This window comes from Astatotilapia calliptera, chromosome 2, assembly GCF_900246225.1.
Source record: "Astatotilapia calliptera chromosome 2, fAstCal1.2, whole genome shotgun sequence".
Lineage (NCBI taxonomy): Eukaryota > Metazoa > Chordata > Actinopteri > Cichliformes > Cichlidae > Astatotilapia > Astatotilapia calliptera.
The window spans coordinates 19,225,573-19,245,205 of NC_039303.1; the positions used below are offsets into that span (position 1 = coordinate 19,225,573).

Here is a 19,633-nt window from a genome sequence, read left to right on the forward strand (position 1 = left end):
CTTTAATATTGGCCATATTATATTTACATTACCAAAGTAAGATGACTTTAGTCTCATGAACAACATTAGCTAATTGTTATTTACTAGCTAATCTTAAAATGACTGCTCAGTACAGAAATGAAGCCCAATAATCACGTTTTTACAGTCCCGTGGTCTCAGCCTCAGATACTTATCAAATCAAAGCTCATGTAGAAACAAACAAATGAACAAAATATTTTTTTCTTCATTTCTGTCAAAAAGTGCTGTAAGAAACGTTTCCAGCGGTTAGTATCATAGTTGCTAGGCAACCTGGGCAGCGAGACGGAGGCTAGACCGTCCCATTTCACAAGCCTCGCACTTTCCGGCCTTAGCGGTCTTTGAGTACGCGGCCCTTGTGGACCTTTAAGGCTGAAGACCCAGAATTGGGATAGAGCCATAGTGTCGATATGCTAGAGAACATGAGATTGAAAAGCCTGTGATATGTGAACGATTGTGTAACTAGCTTATAATGGAGATACAGAGAAAACTTGATTTGATGAATTCCCAAATAAAAAACATATGTTCCTATTAACACGGACACATCAACATAGTTTCAAATTTGAATGGTTTCTGATAGCTGACACATCACAAAGTATTCCTACACAGTATTTTATTTCGACACCTGCGACCGGAAGTACTGCTATTTGTTTGCGATATACAATCGCTCAAGACACCGCCATCCTTTTCAAGCTAACGAACACTGCCTCGCAATCATACACCACCTAATGGTAGGTTTGACTTAATTCTAATAACAACAGTACAAAGTTCCAGTAGAAAGTTAACGCTAGCAGCTCGAAGCCAAGTGCTCATTAGCTAAGATTAGCTTTCATGTGCTTTTGTGGTGTTTTTGCTAACTTTACTTTGCTTTCCATTAGTCAAAGCTAATAAGCAAGCGAACCATAGCAATTTAAGTCGGTTTAAACGAACCAAACACGTTCTGGGCGTTACAGTTACGAGCACTTTCCATGCTACATACTAATTGCATTATTATATTGCTAATTGCTAAGCTAATACAGTTAAGCGGGTTAATGCTATCTGTGCCTGGAACTTGACGCCGGTTGCCTGACAACAGTAAATTAAAGTGATAGAACCGACTTGCAAGCGAAGCGGTGTGTGCTGCAGTTCATATCAGTGACGGCCGTGACGCACTGAACCCTGTATAACATACATTTTTATCATTTGTTCTCGCTGCAGTGAGCTCTCTGTAAGCTCACTGTAAGGAGGATTAAGTTGTTGTTTCCAGCTCGGTTGTGTAACTTCGCCGGATGGAGATGGACGACGAGCTGGAGAACTTCATCATGGAACGCAAGGCGAGGGTGGCAGAGGATAAAGCCTGTTTAGAACAAGACCCCCCATACATGGAAATGAAGGTGGGTTAGAAATAGATAATTTTCAAGGCAGACCTTTTGATAAACGTCTGAAAAACAACACCGTTTTAGACCAAATAAGAAGTTTATTGAAGTTAAACTTTAGCCGCCCTCTTTGCCGTTATATGCTGTAACTAAGAAGTAATGTGGATCTTCTTTTCCTTCTGACTGACAGGCAAAACCCTACCGAGGCTACGGGTCTACTGCTAAGGAGAACATCCCTCCTAAGTCAAAAGCACAGGGAAGAGGTATAGATCCTGGCCACAATTTGTCACGTCAGTTCATACTTTAAGTTAAATATTATTTAAGTATTTCACTTGTCACTTGAGATTTGTTTTGGTTTAAAATGGAGCACTGTAACAAAAAATAATTTCCCCCAGGGATCAATAAAGTATTCTGATTCTGATTCTGATAACACTGTTTACCTTCTGTCTCTATGAAATGTTGATGTGTTTTCAGAGGAGAGCTGCAGTGTGGGTCTCCCCCTTGGTGTGGAGTACGAGAGGAAGAAACAGAGGCTGCAGCACGAGCTTCGTATGGACTACAGGCGCTACATGACTCGGGTGACTGTCACACACTGCTCTGTTTATGTGTGTGTGTGTGACACTGTAGCAAGTTTGAGTTTTCAATCTATATGTGTCAGATCCTTATTCTAAACTTATACTTTTATGCTGCAAGTTAGCTATCACTTGTCTCAGGTTTACAAAAAAATTACATATCTTTTTCATTTTCTGAGAATTCTTCGGGTATCAAACTGCTTCCATTCTATAAATTGTTGGGGTTTAGTAGACCCAAACATCACAGTTTGCCACAATTCATCCAGCACTATCATCACAGCCTAAAGAGAGCTGCTAGCATCTCTGAGGCTGAGTTAGACTTCTGTGGGGAATCTTTGTAGATATTACTGATGTAAGTGGCTGAAATTGTTGTTGGCATTTATGCTTGTGTGTGCTGCATTATGGGTTAAGTACATTGTGATTGTGTTTTATACATGATGCCAGCCGATAGCTACAAATAAAATGCTGGGACTTTCCCCCCACCTGGGTCCCAACTCGTTGTCATTTTCCTTTTTTTTCGAGTTTGTCCACTTCTTTGTGGATATCCTCACATCCATTCCTATATCAGTCCCCTCTAGCAATTTGCTAACATTTGTGAGGCCTTAGATTGATCCTCGACATGTAGTTACATTTCCAAGGAGGTGCACTTTAGTTACAATGTAGGGTTTCAGTTGGCTTTGCGGTTACAACGTAGCAATATCATGAATTTCCCGCTTAAGTATAAATCTCCAGTAAGGAGGCAATTTTCACCAACTGACCAGGTCACACCTTTAGATGTGTGTGACTGTGCTGAGTGGGGTTTTTCTCTCCATCGTGGAAAAGTTTGCTGGGTATAGGATTTAGAATAAAATGGAGCATTGTTTCTTTGCAGTTTATTGGTGAGAAACTGTTCAATAAACTACATTTTTTTTTAGACATAGTTCTGAGAGAGATTGCAGACAGATTTCCGTGGCGGTGGCTCGGGAGGTAGGACAGATCCTCTAATCGGACGGTTGGTGATTCGATGTCTTCCTTTTGGCAAAATACTGAATTCCACTGAACCCCCAAAGTGTGAATGTGATGTTAGATAGAAAGCACTTGGACACATTGGGTGAATGAGGCATGTTGTATAAAGCGCTCGTCATGCTGTGTCACAAATATGACAAAGCTGTGTGGCAATTGAAAGACAGTCAGGAATAAGAAACATAGAAACCCAACTGAACATGTGCTCGGCCTGTTTATGTTGCTAATCCTGTGTTAATGAAGTAAAAAATAAGACAAAGGTTTCAGTTGTTCTCCATGTAATACAGTGACACACATGAAATATTACACACTCTACTGTAAACATCAGCGTTGTTGCGTACCTATCTGTACACCTGAGGTCGCAGCTCTAGCATCAAAGCCAGTTTTTAGATTCTAGCTACAGTCTGCTCATTAGGTTTACACCACCTGTTTCATCTCTGCTTTTATTTTATGTTACAGAAAAACCAGTTTGAACGTGTTGAGACTGCAGGACCATTACTCCAGTTCAATAACAGGAGGCCTGTCAAGGTAAATGCCTTAATGTCTTTTATGATTTTAATATATTTAAAGATTAGATGCTTGGCCGAACAGAATGGCTGCTAAAGTGGATGGTAGATGACAACAGTCCTGCTGAAAAGAATTTTCTCATTTGTTCATTTGGAATAAAACACTTTTATTTACCAAAACACTATAAACACAAAAGACTATAAACACAGTTAAGATGCACTGTGAAAGAGCCCACACATGTTTTCATCAGTGATTCTCAATCCGGGCGACTCTTAGTGGAGCGGTTACTTGTGATGTTACCAGATGTTACATAAGCCATTGTCCTGCATGAATCAACATGTGATTGTTGGGAGGATCATGTTGTGGCAGTGCTGAAGCTGTCCTTTTTCACATGCAGGATGCAGCAGTAGAATGTCTGCTTGCTGGCACTATCTGTCGCTGGTACAGTCACACCTCAAACAGACATTTTCCTTCCTACGTAAAACTCTGTTGGCTCAGAGCTTCAGTGTGTGTATAAAAGATGGAGACACCTCAATATGTGCACAAACACCATGTGAATGTCAGTAAAGACTAAAGTTAAAAACTAAGCTAAAACAATAGATCAGCGATTGACGTAGAAAGCTAAACACATCGAGTAAACTGTTGCAACAATAAAGGCTTTCATCTAACTTTATAAGCAATTTAAAGCTGTAAACTTTGAAACAGCACTACTCCAAGTGATACTCGTACAAATGCAGTAGTGACAGCTTGACAGTCCATTAATCCACTCTGATGTGATAATGAAAGACTGTAACATCTAATGTCAGATCAGACAGTAGCTTTGTTACTGTACTTGATTTCATCTAACATGACAAAACGAGCACGGTGGTTCGCGCACAAGAAGGCCCTGAGTTCAATTTCACCATCAGGCTGGCGTCCTTTTGTGTGGAGTTTGCATGTTCTCCCCGTGTTTGTGTGGGTTCTCCCCGGGTACTCCGGCTTCCTCCCACTGTCCAAAGACATGCAGTTTGTTGGGTTAGGTTAATTGATTAATCTAAATTGCCCATAGGTGTGAATGTGAGTGCGCATGGTTGTCTGTCTCTGTGTGTTAGCCCTGCGACAGACTGGCGACCTGTCCAGGGTGCACCCTGGGTGTGCCTTATGATAGCTGGGATAGGCTCCAGCACCCCCCACGACCCCGAAAAGGATAAGTGGATGGATGGATGACAGAACAAAGGCAGCCTCTTTCTTTCTAGTGATCTCTGTTTATTTCTTCAATGTTGCCTTGTTATGATGGTGTGTCCTCTAGCCACGCCTGTCTGTGCTCAAACAGAAGGACGTAGCCACTCTAACAGAGGAGAGCAGGACGCTACACAGGCCTCTGTGCCTAGCTGAGGATGAAGAGAGGCAGTCGCCAGCGCTCTTCAGGCATCGAGACAGGCTGGGGAGGCCAACGGACCAGGAGTCAGAGGGAGAGGAGTGTAAAGATGAAGTGGAGCTGATTGAAGGCACAAGACGTATGGCAGTTAATGGCAATTATGAGAAGAGACGACCTACAAAGACCGATGGCAGGTAGAAGATTTTGTTTTTGTAGTGTTGATTTATGTGTTTATGATAAAAGTAGTGTTAAAGATAGTGACTTCTTTCTCCCTCATTTTATTTGTGTGTTTAGGGAAGATTCAGCTAGTGTTACCAGAGATGGACAGACATCCAGAGTGCGGAACAAATCTGCAGATGCTGAGTTTGCCACTGGCCTTTTAATAGGTAAAAAGACTTCCCGTGAGCAGCTCAAAAAACATCATTTGTGTTAAAACAGCTGAACATACAGTTACAAACTTATGAACCCTTTAAATGTGGAAAAGAATTGGGAAAATGAATTCAAGGTTTCAGATGCGGTCCCGTGTTTTCAGGAACAGTTGATACACATGAGGCTTTGCAGAGGAGGAAGGAGCGCTACCGACAGGAGCTGCAGGAGCAGATAGCTGAGCAGCACCGCAACAAGAAGAGGTGCGTCTTTATTTATGGTGCTTACTAGAAGCCCTAAATATTTCACCACTTAGCACTTAGTTATGACTTGCAGTGGCTGCAGAAATGGATACAAATTTGTCTTTGTTTCAGGGAAAAATATTTCGAGTTGAAAGTCGCAGCAACAGGAATAAATGACCCTGAGAAACAGGTCAGCTTACAGCTCATAAGCCACTCTCCTTTGCTCTGAGAATGTTTACACTGTGCAGGATATTTATCAGCTGTTTCTTTATCCAGCCGGACCGAATCAGACAGTTTGGACTGAGCAGAAGAAAAGGTGCCCAGGTGTCAGATCCTGTAACCACAGGTGATAGATCATCATCAAGCGCTCTACCTGACATCGAGAAGATTGGTGCTAGAGAGAGGGAAATGCCTCCCCTCGGGCAGGCTCACGTGGCCTTCCCGTCCCCTTTGCTAGAGTATAGCTCTGCCCTGGGCTTAGGTGGAAGTGGTCTGCCTCTCAACAGCAAGCCTGCCAACCCTGTGACGTCCATGGACATCCCTAGGTAGTAATACGAAACTTTACATCAGTTACAGTCTGAATGATTTCATAATGCAACACTTAAGATTAGGACAGGAGGCAACACTTGAGCAGCAAGTTGGTTGACAGTTTGACAGTGGAGCCAAATATGTCTGCATTGTTTTCATAACGAAATCAGTTAATAATAGCAATGATGTCATACTGCAGGACATGTTTAAATGAACTGAATGCAGCTGTGGAAGAGTAAACAGTATATAATGGCTCATGTCAGTGAGATCAAACAGTAATGATAATACAGCGTTTTGTTTTGGGAATCAGTGTCCAGTACGTGTTTGTGTGTTGAGAATCTGGATCCAGCAGAATTGACAAACACTGTAGTTAACGTTGCTCAATATAAAGATGTATATCGGATGACGATATGAAAACATCTATCGTCTCATATTATACGCTATCGTTTGTTTCGTGGTGTCACAAAAGAAACCGTTTACGGCAAATCTTTCCATCATTTTGATGGTCACTGTAGAATTTGTTGAAGTTCTCCCTTTTTTTATATTTAATGTAACCACACTACAGACGGACAAGCGACTGTTTTTATGCGTTGTCGTTAGCAACAACGATCGCGTGGCTCCACAATCCGCATGTTTATTTTCCACATAAACCTTTCACAATAAAGTTGAAGATTTGAGATTTTTCAAAATAAACAGAATCATGTGAAATAGTATGCAGAGTGTTTACGGATGAGAGGCCAAAAAACCCCCCCAAAAACCTTAGAGCAGGCTTTTCCCCGCAGCACGCCTTGTAATAAATAGTCACAAAGAAAACTGCGGCCATTTCATCTTATGTAACTCCAGGTACACGACGCCCAGCTGAAAACACTTTGCAAGTCGAGTTGCTTGAGATTCATAGAGTTTACAGAAAATATAAAATTTTTGTGATACATATCGTTGTCGGGACGATAAATATGAGATTTTGGTCATATTGCACGGCCCTAGCTGCAGTTAATGAAAAGGACCTTAAAGAGAAACTAGAATGATTAACCGTTGCAGGGCTTCATGAACCCTTTAAAGACACTTAAAAAAACACTAACTAGTCACAGTCCCAGCTGAATCCAGAAATTCATTCAGGATTGAATATTTATTTAGTTACAAATCACATGTTTTGAAATGGTTCCTCCCCAGACATCCTCTGTTTCATCCCCGCCCACCTCCTTCAGTGAGTGATGCATACAGAAGCCCCTACGTAGAGCCACATCACTACGCCAACAGAAGCATGCTTGATCCAAACATGGCCTACTGTAAGTCCGGGTCTCTGTTACATGGGAGTAAAAACACTTTCTGGTCTACATTACAAAACCTGATCTGAGTATAACTGGTATATTAGACAGGTGTTCTACTTTTAGTTTATTATGTGATTGATTTTCTTTCAGACGGGCACATGCCTGCTCCTGGTGCTGGCTTTCCCACGCCCTACTGGAATGTCCCACCAGGGGAAGCCGTGCCCAGCCAGCTTGGTAACCACAGCCCTCAGAGCCAGCACAGTGGCAGCAGCTTTCCTGAGCCTCCTATGCAGTAAATATCTACTCTTACAGTTTTCTAGAAGACAAGATGGCAGTAATTATATCTGTTATACCTGCACGCACACAGTCATGTTAGTGAATCCTGCCCAGGCCAAGTAAACTCATTATAGTTTCCAACAGAATGGTAAGAACGTGGCTTTAACTCCTGTTTGTGTTTGCTGTAAGACATGGTAGTAAGACACACCAACCAAAGTGCTCATCGGGTCTCAACTACTCTAACAGGCCCAGCAACGAGACGGCTACTGAACCATCGCATGCCTACATGTTCCCTTCAGAGAGATCCAGATCAGCCAGGGAAAGGATTTTGAGCTACAGGGATGCTCTGAAACAACAGGTAGGTGAGATAAAAGGAACCCTTTTCTTTGTGCTGCCACCACCCAAAGAACTTAAATTTTGTTGGTGCTCGTGATACAGCAAATCTAGTAACAACAGTGTTAAAGTATAAGCACAGAAGAATGTCGATGGATGTGGATTTGATTTATATGATTAAGGGGGGGGGGGCTTTAAATCACCAGAGAAGCATTCAGCACCGTTGATATTTAAAGGTGAATAAATTTGGCCATCACGGACGTTTGTGGTGATGATGTTGCTGGGCTCCTCCTTTGTTATTTGACTGAAAACAGTATTGGTAGAGAGTTGAAGGTAATGAAATTTCACTGCATCCTAGTGTGTGATGTGTTGACAGGAAGCTTCCAGGAGTGGAAACGGTGAGCTTTACAGCAAGGTAAAATGGATAAGGTTCCCTGTAAGTTATCTGGAATCAAAAATCCTTCTCATGTATTAGTCGAGTTGGCTGTAGAAGTAATTCTGAGATCCTCCTCTGTTCAGTTACTTCATAACCAAATCCCACCCTGACCCCTTTTATTGTGAAAATCCTCTTTCCATCTGCTTAGCGTGCATTTTCCCCTGGTCTTCTCTTTAGCATACAAGATCACTGCAGACTCCCTAAAATGTTTTCCAGGTAGTTTGTCGCTGTGCTTTGGTTCCTTGTCGTTCTGGTGCAGTAATAACTTAATTCTTCTGCTTTTTTTGGTTCCATATTTGCAGCTCATGTTTGAAAGCTTCTGATAAACTGAGCTGAAATGTGAAAACTGGAACAAATGAAGTCAACACAAGATATTCAGTTTTACTTTTGTTTTGTTTTTTTAAATGTTTTTGAATTTATATAATAGGCATCTTGACACATTTAATGAGAAAACGGTGGTAACATTCATCACTGAGGCTTACTGTTTTCATCAATTGGACAGATAGTTGTGGTGAAAATAGAACATTTCACAGTGTCTTGGGAACATAGTTGTTGATCGCTGACATTTGATGAGTGTTGAATAAACCGAGAAATACTGTTTGTTAGATCCAGGAGCAACAGGAGCGGAGGCGTCAGGAGAGGGAGGACAGGGAGCGTTACGAGGCTCAGCTGGAGGCTGACATGAAGAACCACCAGCCCTGGGGGAGAGGTGGAGGAGGAGCGCCGCTGAGGGACAGCACTGGAAATCTCATTGGTATGTCCCGCTTTGTACCGTCTTTTTATAGTATGCAGCATGTAACGAATTCAGAGGAGCTGTTCTAACTTAGCCTGCCTGACTCTGCAGCTGATCTCAGTCAGATGCACAAGCTGAACAAGGAGGCGTACAGCAACCCGGAGCAGCGGCAGAGGAGAGCCACAGCTGCTGCGGCAGCCAGCCGGACTGAGCACCTGGACCCCAATGAGAGGGTTTCTGGTAGTGTGGCATCCATAGCACTAGAAATATGACTTTGCTTTATTTAGCTTTTGTTTGCTATCAGATTATTGGTGACACCACAGCCATAAAACACAAAGAAAACAGGCTAAAACTGGCTGTTACTTCAATGTTCAGAAACTGGCATCTCCACTGAGTAGCATATCAGAATATCCAGAAACAACAGCATTGAGACTGATACGTTTATTTTGAAAGATCTGTTTCATGTTTTGTAGGTTTCACCCATGTACAAACCCCACAGTTTGCCAGAGGCAAAGTATTTGCCAGCCAGCCCACAGAGCAACAGCTCCAGGAGCAGGACAAGTACAAAGCTTACCTCAAACAGCAGGTAAAAGGCTACGCAGCTGGGGGCATTTCTCCTGTCGGTATTATATGCTACGCTGTCTTGTTGAAAATCGCTGGTTTAGTTCTTTATCAGCCTGCATTTGTTTGCAGATCGAGGAAAAAATGCATAAAAGGGCAGAGGAGAGAGAACGAATCAGGCTGGAGGAAGAGAAGGAGGAGAAGAGGCTGGCAGAGCAGAGGGCTCGCATCCAGAGGGAGTACGAGGAGGAGCAAGAGAGGAAGAAACGAAAGGAAATGGAGGTGAGAAACTAAAATCTGACGGATAGAAAGGCTTCGATTTGATTCGACTCGACTCGATTGGTAATTTGTTTCAATCGAATCGAAGGCTTCATCTCTGACTTAGGCTACGTTCACACTGCAGGCGAAAGTGCATCAAATCCAACTTTTCTGACCCTATGCAACCCATATCCGATCATGGTATGACAGTGTGAATGGCACAAAACCGATCTGGGTCACTTCTGTATGTGTTACTGAAGACGATACATATCTGCTGTTTGAATGGTCATGTTGCATTAAATCCGTCTTTTACGTCACTGATACAAGACAGACGCCAATTATCAGCGCCGGAGAAGACATCGGGAACGCTTCCTGGCCATCCAGTGAAACTGTTGGGAAGACAACGTTGGAGAAACATGAACATTTTATTTGTACTGTATAATCTACAGATTCTGACAAATCTGCAACTATCCTTTGAAGCACCGCTCCTCTCTAAAACAGCAATAAGGATCATTATTAGGCCAAATGTAAATAACAAAATAACTTTATAACTTAAAGCAAAATTGGGAAATGTAAAGTCCGAAGTCTTTATATTAAGGGCCATCAGTCAAACAATACTGTTTGCTCTGAGTCTAAACAGAGCGTGTTGTGTGTGACGTCTTCTTTTGCGCATGCGGCCGCTTTGAGGGCCGTGAACCGTTCACACTAGAGCGCGTTTGCTGTCACATTTTATTTGTTGTGTGAACAAGCAGAAAAAAAAAATTGGATTTGAGCATTAAGACATGCAGTGTGAACGTAGCCAAAGTCACTTTGAGTACTTTGGCAGGTGTTTTTATGCCTGTCTGTCGACCGATCTTTTCTGTGCAAGATGTAGTCATGAAACTGTGCAGATGTGTAGCTGAATTTAAAATCAGGGTTGAGTCCAGAGATGGGCGTTGGCCAACCCCTACAGAGTGAACACGCATGTAGTAACAAGTGCACACAGGTTGGACTGTAAATCATGTTGCTGGGGATTGCGGATGTTGTGATGGTCTCTAATTATAACACATTGCAAGTCTTTCTCATTTCCCTAAATCTTTGTCTTGTGCACTTCCTCTAATATTTTTTCTTTCTCTCAGCAAAAGGCCAAGAATGAGGAGCTGATTCAGCTGGCTGAACAGAGGAAGAAGGAAGCTGAGAGGATAAAGAAGGAAGCAGAGGAGAAGGAGAGTGCGATACTGAGGAGACAGTATGAGATAGAGAGACAGGCACGGGTGGAAGAGGTCAGTTCACAGATGTACAGCTGTGTCACGCTGTCCATCTTTTGACTTGATGCCTACTTAATAATCCAGGTAACAAAATCCCAGAAAGCAAATTGTCCCAATCATTAATCACTAAGAGTACTGATCACAGAAAGCTGTGGAATGGCTGAAATCACAGGATTGTAACATAGTGAAAGATACATTTTCGCCCCCTCGGTGGGTCAGAGACGGTCATTCCCTTTTCACATAAATGGTCTTCATGACTCTGTGATCCTGCTTCAGTGATGAACTTATACACCTGGACAGAGACGGAGTCACTATGAGCTGGTAAATAGGTGGCTGAGTCCTGGCGTGATGAGGTAGCTCTTCTGCTCAGCCAGAAGTTGTTCGGTTTTCAATGCTTTGGCACTTGAACCCCAGGGTTAGTATCTCAGGTGTTTGTGTGTGTTGGAAAGTGCTCAGGCACGTATAGATTGGGTGATTGAGAAAGTGCTTTGAGTGTTTAAGTTGAGCAGAACGATAAATACCAGTCCAGTTACTATACTGGTCTTTGTTTTGAGGGACGCGATCCTCGAGGTTGGATCTCCCCGAGTCCAGATGAACAAAATGAACTCCATTGCTCACTTTTGTTAACTGTTTACACTTATTGTGAAACACAATTTGTAGTACTGTCAGGGTTAAAGTCAGTTTATACAAGGAACAGAAGTATGAGATGCGAAGCAGACATCTGATGTTCAGGAATAAAAGTCATCATCCTCCATGTGACCAAATGTCTGCTCAGGTGTTGTATTTATGTTTCATATTTCAAGACACACATAACTACAAAGACTGTAACCAGTGACCAGCTGACCACCAGTGTTGGGAAGGTTACTTTTAAAATGTATTCCATTACAGAATACAGAATACATGCCCCAAAATGTATTCTGTAACGTATTCCGTTACGTTACTCAATGACAGTAACGTATTCTGAATACTTTGGATTACTTAATATATTATCATGCTTTTTACAACAACGTGAATGTACTATTGCTGTGTGATTTATTACTATTACTGAAGGTCCGCGACTCCGAACTGTAGTAAAGGGACCTCTGACTAATACGGCGGGGTCCCTGTCGGCTTGTAGCCGAAAAATAGCTTTACTTTGTTGTGTGGGTCAACTTTTCTTGCGAGAGACAGAGAGAGACGTTGAAAGGCTGCTCCAACGGAACTTATTGTTTTCGGAGGAAAACACGAACACGGTGTACAGTCGAGTCTTAATAGCTCACTTACAACTGGGCTCGTCAGGCACTCTTCTTGGCTGCAGTGGTTATTATTATATTTACATGCTTCCAGCTCCCGTTTTTCCTCGATGACAACTCGTACCTTTCCACTCCCCTTTTTCTCCCTCCTCGCGCTCACAGACTCATAACGTGTATGGCAGTCCATTCTCCCTGCAACACGGACTACACTGCCCATGATGCTACATTCTTTAGAGCTATGCTTGTAGCATTCTGCCTGTTAGCTTAGCACAACAACAACAACAACAACAAGGCGCTCTCTCACCCAAATCAAAATCAAATCAAATCACTTTTATTGTCACATCACATGTGCAGGTACATTGGTACAGCACATGTGAGTGAAATTCTTGTGTGCGAGCTTCACAAGCAACAGAGTTGTGCAAAATACAATAATGTAAACAAGCAAAATACAAGAATGGCTACATCTGAAACTAATAAATATATGTACTATATATAATAGTATATGTATTTCTGGATGTGTATACTAAATATTTTTCTACGTGTGTGTGTGTGTGTGTGTGTGTGTGTGTGTGTGTGTACACATATTTTACAAATTAAATAGAGTAAACAATAAGTAGAATATTTAAAATAAATAAAATAAAATATACAGAGTGAGACATGTGCAAAACAGTGGCATTACTGTACAGTATGGAAACACACTGTCGCAGAGAGAGAGAGCGTCACCCTGTAACCATGGCAACCGTAACGCTGCCGCCTGGAACGAAAGAACGTAGCTGTCAAACAAAACCCAAACAGTCCTGACCCGCGACAAAATGAAACAGGAAAGTACCGCAGTGTAATCCATTTATTTCAACAAAGTAACTGTATTCTGAATACCACCTTTTTAAACGGTAACTGTAACGGAATACAGTTACTCATATTTTGTATTTTAAATACGTAACGGCGGTACATGTATTCCGTTACTCCCCAACACTGCTGACCACCAACATACAAATACTGTATGTGTCTGTGTGTTCACTTGAATTATTTGAAGACACCCCTTCATTATTTTGATCCAAAGACCAAACAGTGCCACTATTTGGTTTATCCCTTCCCACACCAGCGGAGTTGAGCTACCGTGCATGGTGCTGGTGTGAGCACTGGGAGCAATTAGTTGGGGTTCAATGTTTTGTCCAAGGACACTCTGACAGATGGACAAGCCTGTCAACCCTGTGGTTACTGGGCCACCTACCTCCTGAACGACAGCTGCTTCTTTTAATTTCTTTCCTTTGATTAGCTTTCAAGATGAAAATGGCCGTCGCTGATTCCACTCAGGACACTCTCACTCAGTTCAGATCACTTCAGTCCTGCTTTATTGGCATGATGGTTTCTGAAAAAGATATTCTCAAAGCACCAAAATACTATTAACAGCAGAGCAATATAAACATGATGATGTGGAAAAAAATAAAATGAAACAGTTTTTATATCAATATGTTTGATTAAATAGAGCACACAGATTAATTCACAAAGGGGTGTGTGTGTGTGTGTGTGTGTGTGTGTGTGTGTGTGTGTGTGTGTGTGTGTGTGTGTGTGTGTGTGTGTGTGTGTGTTCAATCGTGTTCTTAGGTCAAGATGAAGGTAGTCACCATTTGTAGGGACTTCTTCTCTTGTAGCTACACTGCTATACCCTTCTTCCAAATATTCTGAACAATAAGTTTCAAATAATCAGTTGGCTTATATTAACTGTAGTATTTTAAAGTTTTATGTAGTAAATCACAAGCTGTGTGTCTTCAGGTCTACAGGGAACCCTCACCTCCAATCCCCACTCTGCAGAAGAAACGTGGCCTTCACCAGTATACCCCCAGACCTCCCACTGCTGACAGCCAACACTCTACAGTCCCATCGTCTGTAAGTCTCTTACACTCACTTCCATTAGTCTGACAGCATCTTGAGGTTGGTTTATCTTATGTGAACATGTTTGAGGGTTGAATGCACCCAGAGGTTTTTTGTAAAAGTTGTTATGCTAATGTTACTCATCCAGACTGAGTAACACTTTCTGTGTAAGTTTCAGTCTGTTGCACATGTACACATTTATTTCATGTCTCTTATGCATAGCTTTTCAGAGTTACTCAGGTCACAGTTAGCCGGTGCTAACTACCTGCAACAAGTCTTTTCTACAAGTGTTTGCACAGATCACATCTGTACTGTGATGAATGATGATGTGAAAGGCATTAAAGTCAAGACTCAATGACAGAATGTTACCAGCAGTGTTTTGTATTTAATATTTGAAAGGCTTAAACACAGGCTACTATAGCTGCACTGTTTTTAAGACTTTTCTTGGTCCAGTTTATTTAAAAGTTAGAAAATGTTTAATTTATTTCTCTGTAATAGAATATTTTCTGCTAAAATCCTTTGTGAATTAATCTTTTTGTTTTTAAGGAGCGGTCTCTGTCCGGTCTGCAGTCCCCTCCCGTCCCTGCTTGTAGGAACCAGTTGCGAGCTGCAGGTACTGTGTGAGAGCAAACATAGACGCCTCTGATCATATCTGCAGGATCTTTGTGTTGGGCTCAGTCTCCCATAAACAGTGTTACATTTTCTTTGACACTTAGAGTGATCCGTCCTTTCTTACACATCGACTCGGCTGTGTTTCTTTACGTTTTGTTGGTGCTGAGAAGGGTAATGATATTGAAAACACTGTATCAGCTATAGACTGTGTGTGTTTTAGGAGACCGTTGCGATCTGTTCAGTGAGCTGTCAGCATTGCGTCGGCAGCTCCGCAATGAACAAAAACGCCTGGAGGGTGACCTGCAGCAGGCGGATTGGGAGGATTTAGACTCTCCTCTGAATAACAGGTAAAACACATTCATCACTCATGCTGTAACCTTTGGCATACTAATGGATGCATATACATTTACTGGACTTCATATTGGATGTAGCTGTGCATCAGTTAATGCACATTGCATACTTAGATATTTCATATTGTAACCACCAAAAGTGTTCTTCTCTGTGTTTGTCGACAGCAGCTTTGCAGGCTTTTGCTTTCATGTTGTCACCAGGAGACTGTGTTACAGATTGCTCTTAGTTGTGCTGTTGTTGGTCCTTCAGAAAGATGTGGAGAAGAGTGAAGTTAGCAAGTGAAACTGAGTGTTTAATACACACTATCATTCACATTGAGCTACAATACCAGTAAAAGTTTTGTTACACCTTCTTTTTTAATGGTTTTATTTTCATGACTGTTTATGTTGCAGATTCTCACTGAAGGCATCAAAGCTATGAATGAGCACATGGAATTATGTAGTAAATAAAAAATTGTGAAATAACTCAAAAAATGTTTGATATTTTAGATTCTTTAAAGCAGCCGCCCTTTGCTTTGCTTACAGCTTTGCTCACTCTTGGCATTCTCTCCATGAGCTTCATGAGGTCGTCGCCTGAAATGGTTTTCCAACAGTCTTGAAGGAATTCCCATAGATGCTGAGCGCTTGTTGGTCCTTTTTCCTTCACTCTGCGCTCCATCTCATCCCAAACCATCTGCACTGGGTTTAGGTCAGGTGACTGTGGACGCAAGGCCATCAGGCGCCAGCACTCCAGCACTCTCCTTCTCGGTCACACAGTCTGGAGGTGTGTTTGGGGTCATTGTGCTGTTGAAAAATAAATGATGGTCCAAGTAAATGCAAACTTGATGGGATGGCATGTTGCTACTGGATGTTGTGGTAGCCATGCTGCTTCAGTCTGCCTTCAATTCTGAGTAAATCCCCAAAAGTGTCACCAGCAAAGCCCCCCCACACCATCACCACCTCCTCCATGCTTCACAGTGGGAACCATGCATGTAGAAACCAACGTTCACCTTTCTGTGTCGCACAAAGACACGACGGATGGAACCAAAGATCTCAATTTTGTCTCATCAGACCAAAGCACAGATGTCCACTGGTCTAATGTCCACTCCTTGTGTTTGTCTTGGTCCAGACAAATCTCTTCTGCTTGTTACTTTTCCTTAGTTGTTGTTTCTTAGCAGCTATTTGACCATAAAGGCTCCTCTGAACAGCTGATGTAGAGATGTGTCTGCTACTGGAGCTCTGTGTGGCATTTATCTGGGCTCTAATCTGAGCTGCTGTTAACTTGTGATTTCTGAGGCTGGTGACTCGGATGAATGTATCCTCAGCAGCAGAGGGACTCTTGGTCTTCCTTTCCTGGGGCGTCCTCATGTGAGACAGTTTCATTGTAGAGCTTGATGGTTTTTGCGGCTGCACTTGGGGACACATTCAAAGTTTTAGAAATTTTCCGCACCGACTGACCTTCAGTTCTTAAAGTAATGATGGACTGTCGTTTGTCTTTACTTAGCTGATTAGTTCCCGCTTGTGTGGGAAAATTCTAGCAGATGAGCAGTTACTGAAATACTGAGAGCAGTTTGTCTGGCACCAACAGCTATTCAATGTTCAAAGTGACCTAAACCACCTTTCCTTCCCTTTCTAATGTGATTGGCTGCCTGGGTATTTATGTTAACAACCTCTTGAAGAGATGCAAGTGGCTGTTAATGCTTTGTATAGTTGTGCTTGTACAGTCTTTTTGTATGTTTACAGTGTCTCACCTGTCCGTCTTCTCATTCTTCATTGTAGAACACACAACAGTTTCCCACTGACAAAAGTGGGCGGTGGGGTGGGTGGGAGTTGAGGAGATGAAATAAACAAGCATCTGTGCAAGTGCAGACTTATTGAATTTAAAAATCAAACCAGCAGTCAGAAATAACCTCCATCTCGTCTCTCATTTGATCATAATGAGTCAGTGTGCCACTCTGCACACACGAGCATAAAGATCCAGACATGTTTGTGTTGGTATATGTGGAGATGCAACATGAAATTACAGTGAGGCAGACTACATGTAGCTGAATGACTCAATCATGGAAATGAGCTAAAAAGCTTGGCGACCTACTGCTTATCGCTTTGACCATCGTTGATCCTTGGCATTGTCTAGCAGAACAAGCCAAACTCAGACAAAAGACTGATCTGCTCTTCCATAGAAACTGATATTTCTGTGCGTACACCTGTTTCCATTCCTCCAGGTATCGCGAGCGTGCTGTGGTGGATGTGTTTGATATGGCCAGGCTGAGGCTCCAGGCTCCAGTTCGTAGGCCTAACTCCAGATATACAGAGCCACGAAATTTGTTACGAATCCACGACTCCCTTCAGCTCAAGTACAGAGGTAACACAGTGATCTCAAAGTGTTGACTGTACTCTATTAGTAACAACATTACTTCACTATTATATGTTTACATTTACTTCTAATGTGGTAGATGAAGAATCGAAGTTGGGCTCCAGTGAAGTTCCTAAACTAGAGGAAGTAGGTGGGACCAGCAGACGGAGGCGGGACTACAGGGATTCATATCACCAGTTGAGCAGCCAGAGGTCTACGGTCCAGGACGGTCAGACTATATTTCAATTACTTTTTTTACCCTGTTATTACTTTTCAACAGCCAAAGTGCCATCCATTGTTGATAATAAAGAATATCCTACTTGTGTTGCAGATTATTTCGACCTGTCCCCACCACAGCAAAATGATCTACTGGTGAGAAATAATGTTTAAGCTGCACAAAAATCCTGTGATTTGTACCGTATCCACCAGCTTGTAGTTATTAGAGTGGAACTGTGAAAAGAGCTGTGTGTATTTCAGAGGAGCGAGACCAGGGGATCTGCAAGAGGTTCTCTGCTGGAGTCAGAGAGTGCTTTCATTGGTAAGACATGGTGAAATAAAAGCATTTTACTGCTGGTGAAATCCACATTCTCCTTTTGAGTCATAGAGCTGCAGGCGTTTCACTGACTTCACAAGACCCGAGTCTTCATGGCAGACAGCCATCCCGAATTCTTTGAGCTGTTACAGTACTGACATCGCTTGTTCTCTGGATCACAAACATAATTTACCTCCTGCTTTGTTTGTTTGTGTTGTTTAGCTCATGCTGGAGAAGTATGACGCACACCTGAATGTATCTAACTTTTCAAGTTGAGAAAGTTTATTTCAGTGGGGCCAAACTGTATACTGCAAAATGACATCTGGAACTTTTTAATGTCGAGGATGCTTTAAGTGACGAGGATCACATAAAAAGTTGCAGCGATGTTTGAAATGACTGACTTTGGTTGTGTGTGTGTTAAGACCCTCTGGGCGATGGCTCGTCAGTGCTGCAAACCCCAGAACCCGAGAAGACTCGTCAGCTGTCGGCCCGGGAGAGGAGGAGGCTTTCCAGACAGTCACAGCGCCCACAGGTATTCTTCTTAAAAACCATCCGCGAGTCCTGGTCAAACACGAAGTTTATTTGCTGAAGTTTTAACTTTTTTCTTCCCTTTTTTCAGGAGCGAGCTGCTTCTGGCCACCCTGTTGGTCATCATGATGATTACTCCGGCCACGCAGTTACCAGACAGCGGCAGAATGAGGATGGGGAATGGGGAAACCGGAACAGGACGGGTCATCAGGCTCTCAGTCGTCGTGGCAACACAGCTGGTACGACTTCATATTTTTTTGTGTAAATATGTTTCTCGTTGTATAAAAGCCCAGACCAGCATTCAGACCATCTTCAGGATTATGAAGCTCAGGGTCTAATATATCGATCATTATAAAATTCTGCATTAGGATTTTTAATGGGTTTGAAGTTTGCTCGATTCAGTAAGTACAGCATCGTTCATGTAAACCTGCAAACTAACAATATATATTTAGCAAATATTTGTTCTTATATAAAGCATGCATTGTAGCAGTGAAGATGTGTGTTTTCTGTGTTCACTTGTTTTTCTTCAGCACCGCTGGATCTGTCTAACGACGACGACTCTCCTCCGCGGTTTTCTCTTCATAATCGTCAGGGGTCTATAGAAACCGATCGCTGGATACGGCCAGAAACATCAGACACGCTGAAGTGTTTAGACCGTGCGATCAGAAGGGAGCGGCTGGCAACGTAGCACCTTGTCTCCTAAGATTTGGAGGGTCCTTTTGATTTTGAGTGCATAAGTTCAAAGTTGGTTTTAATTTATTGCTTTGATTAAAGATAAATGTAAGTTACTGTCAAGGAAAAGATGTTTCTCTTTTTGCTTCTGTTGAAACCTCACAGTTGTAATCCAGTGTGGGAACCTTTGTGGTCTTTTACATGTAAATTATTGTTTTATTGAATCTATTTTTAAATAAATTATTTTTTACTTTTATGTACTGTGTTTTGGTTTGCTTCCTTTTACAAGACATATCATCGCTAAAGCAAATTGCTCTTTGCCTGTAATTTATGTTCATGTCAACAATTTTCCCTCAATTACTCAAAGGTTCAATTTTCTCCCTTTTCATTCATATTGCATGGCAAAATTAAGACTTCACTGCTGCATTTAAATGTGAATTACATATG

The 19,633-nt window shown here is 42.1% G+C and overlaps 1 protein-coding gene across 9 annotated transcripts; it reads left to right on the forward strand.

Moving 5' to 3' along the window:
• Nucleotides 1-356: 356 nt before the first annotated feature.
• LOC113033012 (centrosome and spindle pole associated protein 1-like) lies at nucleotides 357-19,387 on the forward strand. 9 transcript variants are annotated; one of them, XM_026186254.1, is made up of 29 exons: nucleotides 357-746; nucleotides 1,213-1,388; nucleotides 1,561-1,660; nucleotides 1,845-1,948; nucleotides 3,404-3,472; nucleotides 4,740-5,002; nucleotides 5,103-5,194; nucleotides 5,341-5,437; nucleotides 5,549-5,606; nucleotides 5,693-5,961; nucleotides 7,115-7,230; nucleotides 7,363-7,504; nucleotides 7,735-7,846; nucleotides 8,198-8,257; nucleotides 8,864-9,011; nucleotides 9,102-9,230; nucleotides 9,464-9,576; nucleotides 9,684-9,833; nucleotides 10,928-11,071; nucleotides 14,062-14,175; nucleotides 14,707-14,773; nucleotides 14,993-15,119; nucleotides 17,324-17,463; nucleotides 17,555-17,683; nucleotides 17,786-17,826; nucleotides 17,932-17,992; nucleotides 18,409-18,518; nucleotides 18,606-18,753; nucleotides 19,045-19,387. In XM_026186254.1, exons 2-29 carry the CDS (start codon nucleotides 1,284-1,286, stop codon nucleotides 19,200-19,202), a joined length of 3,366 nt encoding a protein of 1,121 aa, XP_026042039.1. In that variant the 5' UTR covers nucleotides 357-746; nucleotides 1,213-1,283; the 3' UTR covers nucleotides 19,203-19,387. The 9 variants fall into 9 exon arrangements, with proteins under 9 accessions (XP_026042039.1, XP_026042066.1, XP_026042049.1 ...); XM_026186281.1 differs by having other exon boundaries at nucleotides 8,198-8,236; XM_026186264.1 differs by having other exon boundaries at nucleotides 1,249-1,388.
• The last annotated feature ends 246 nt before the right edge of the window (nucleotides 19,388-19,633 follow it).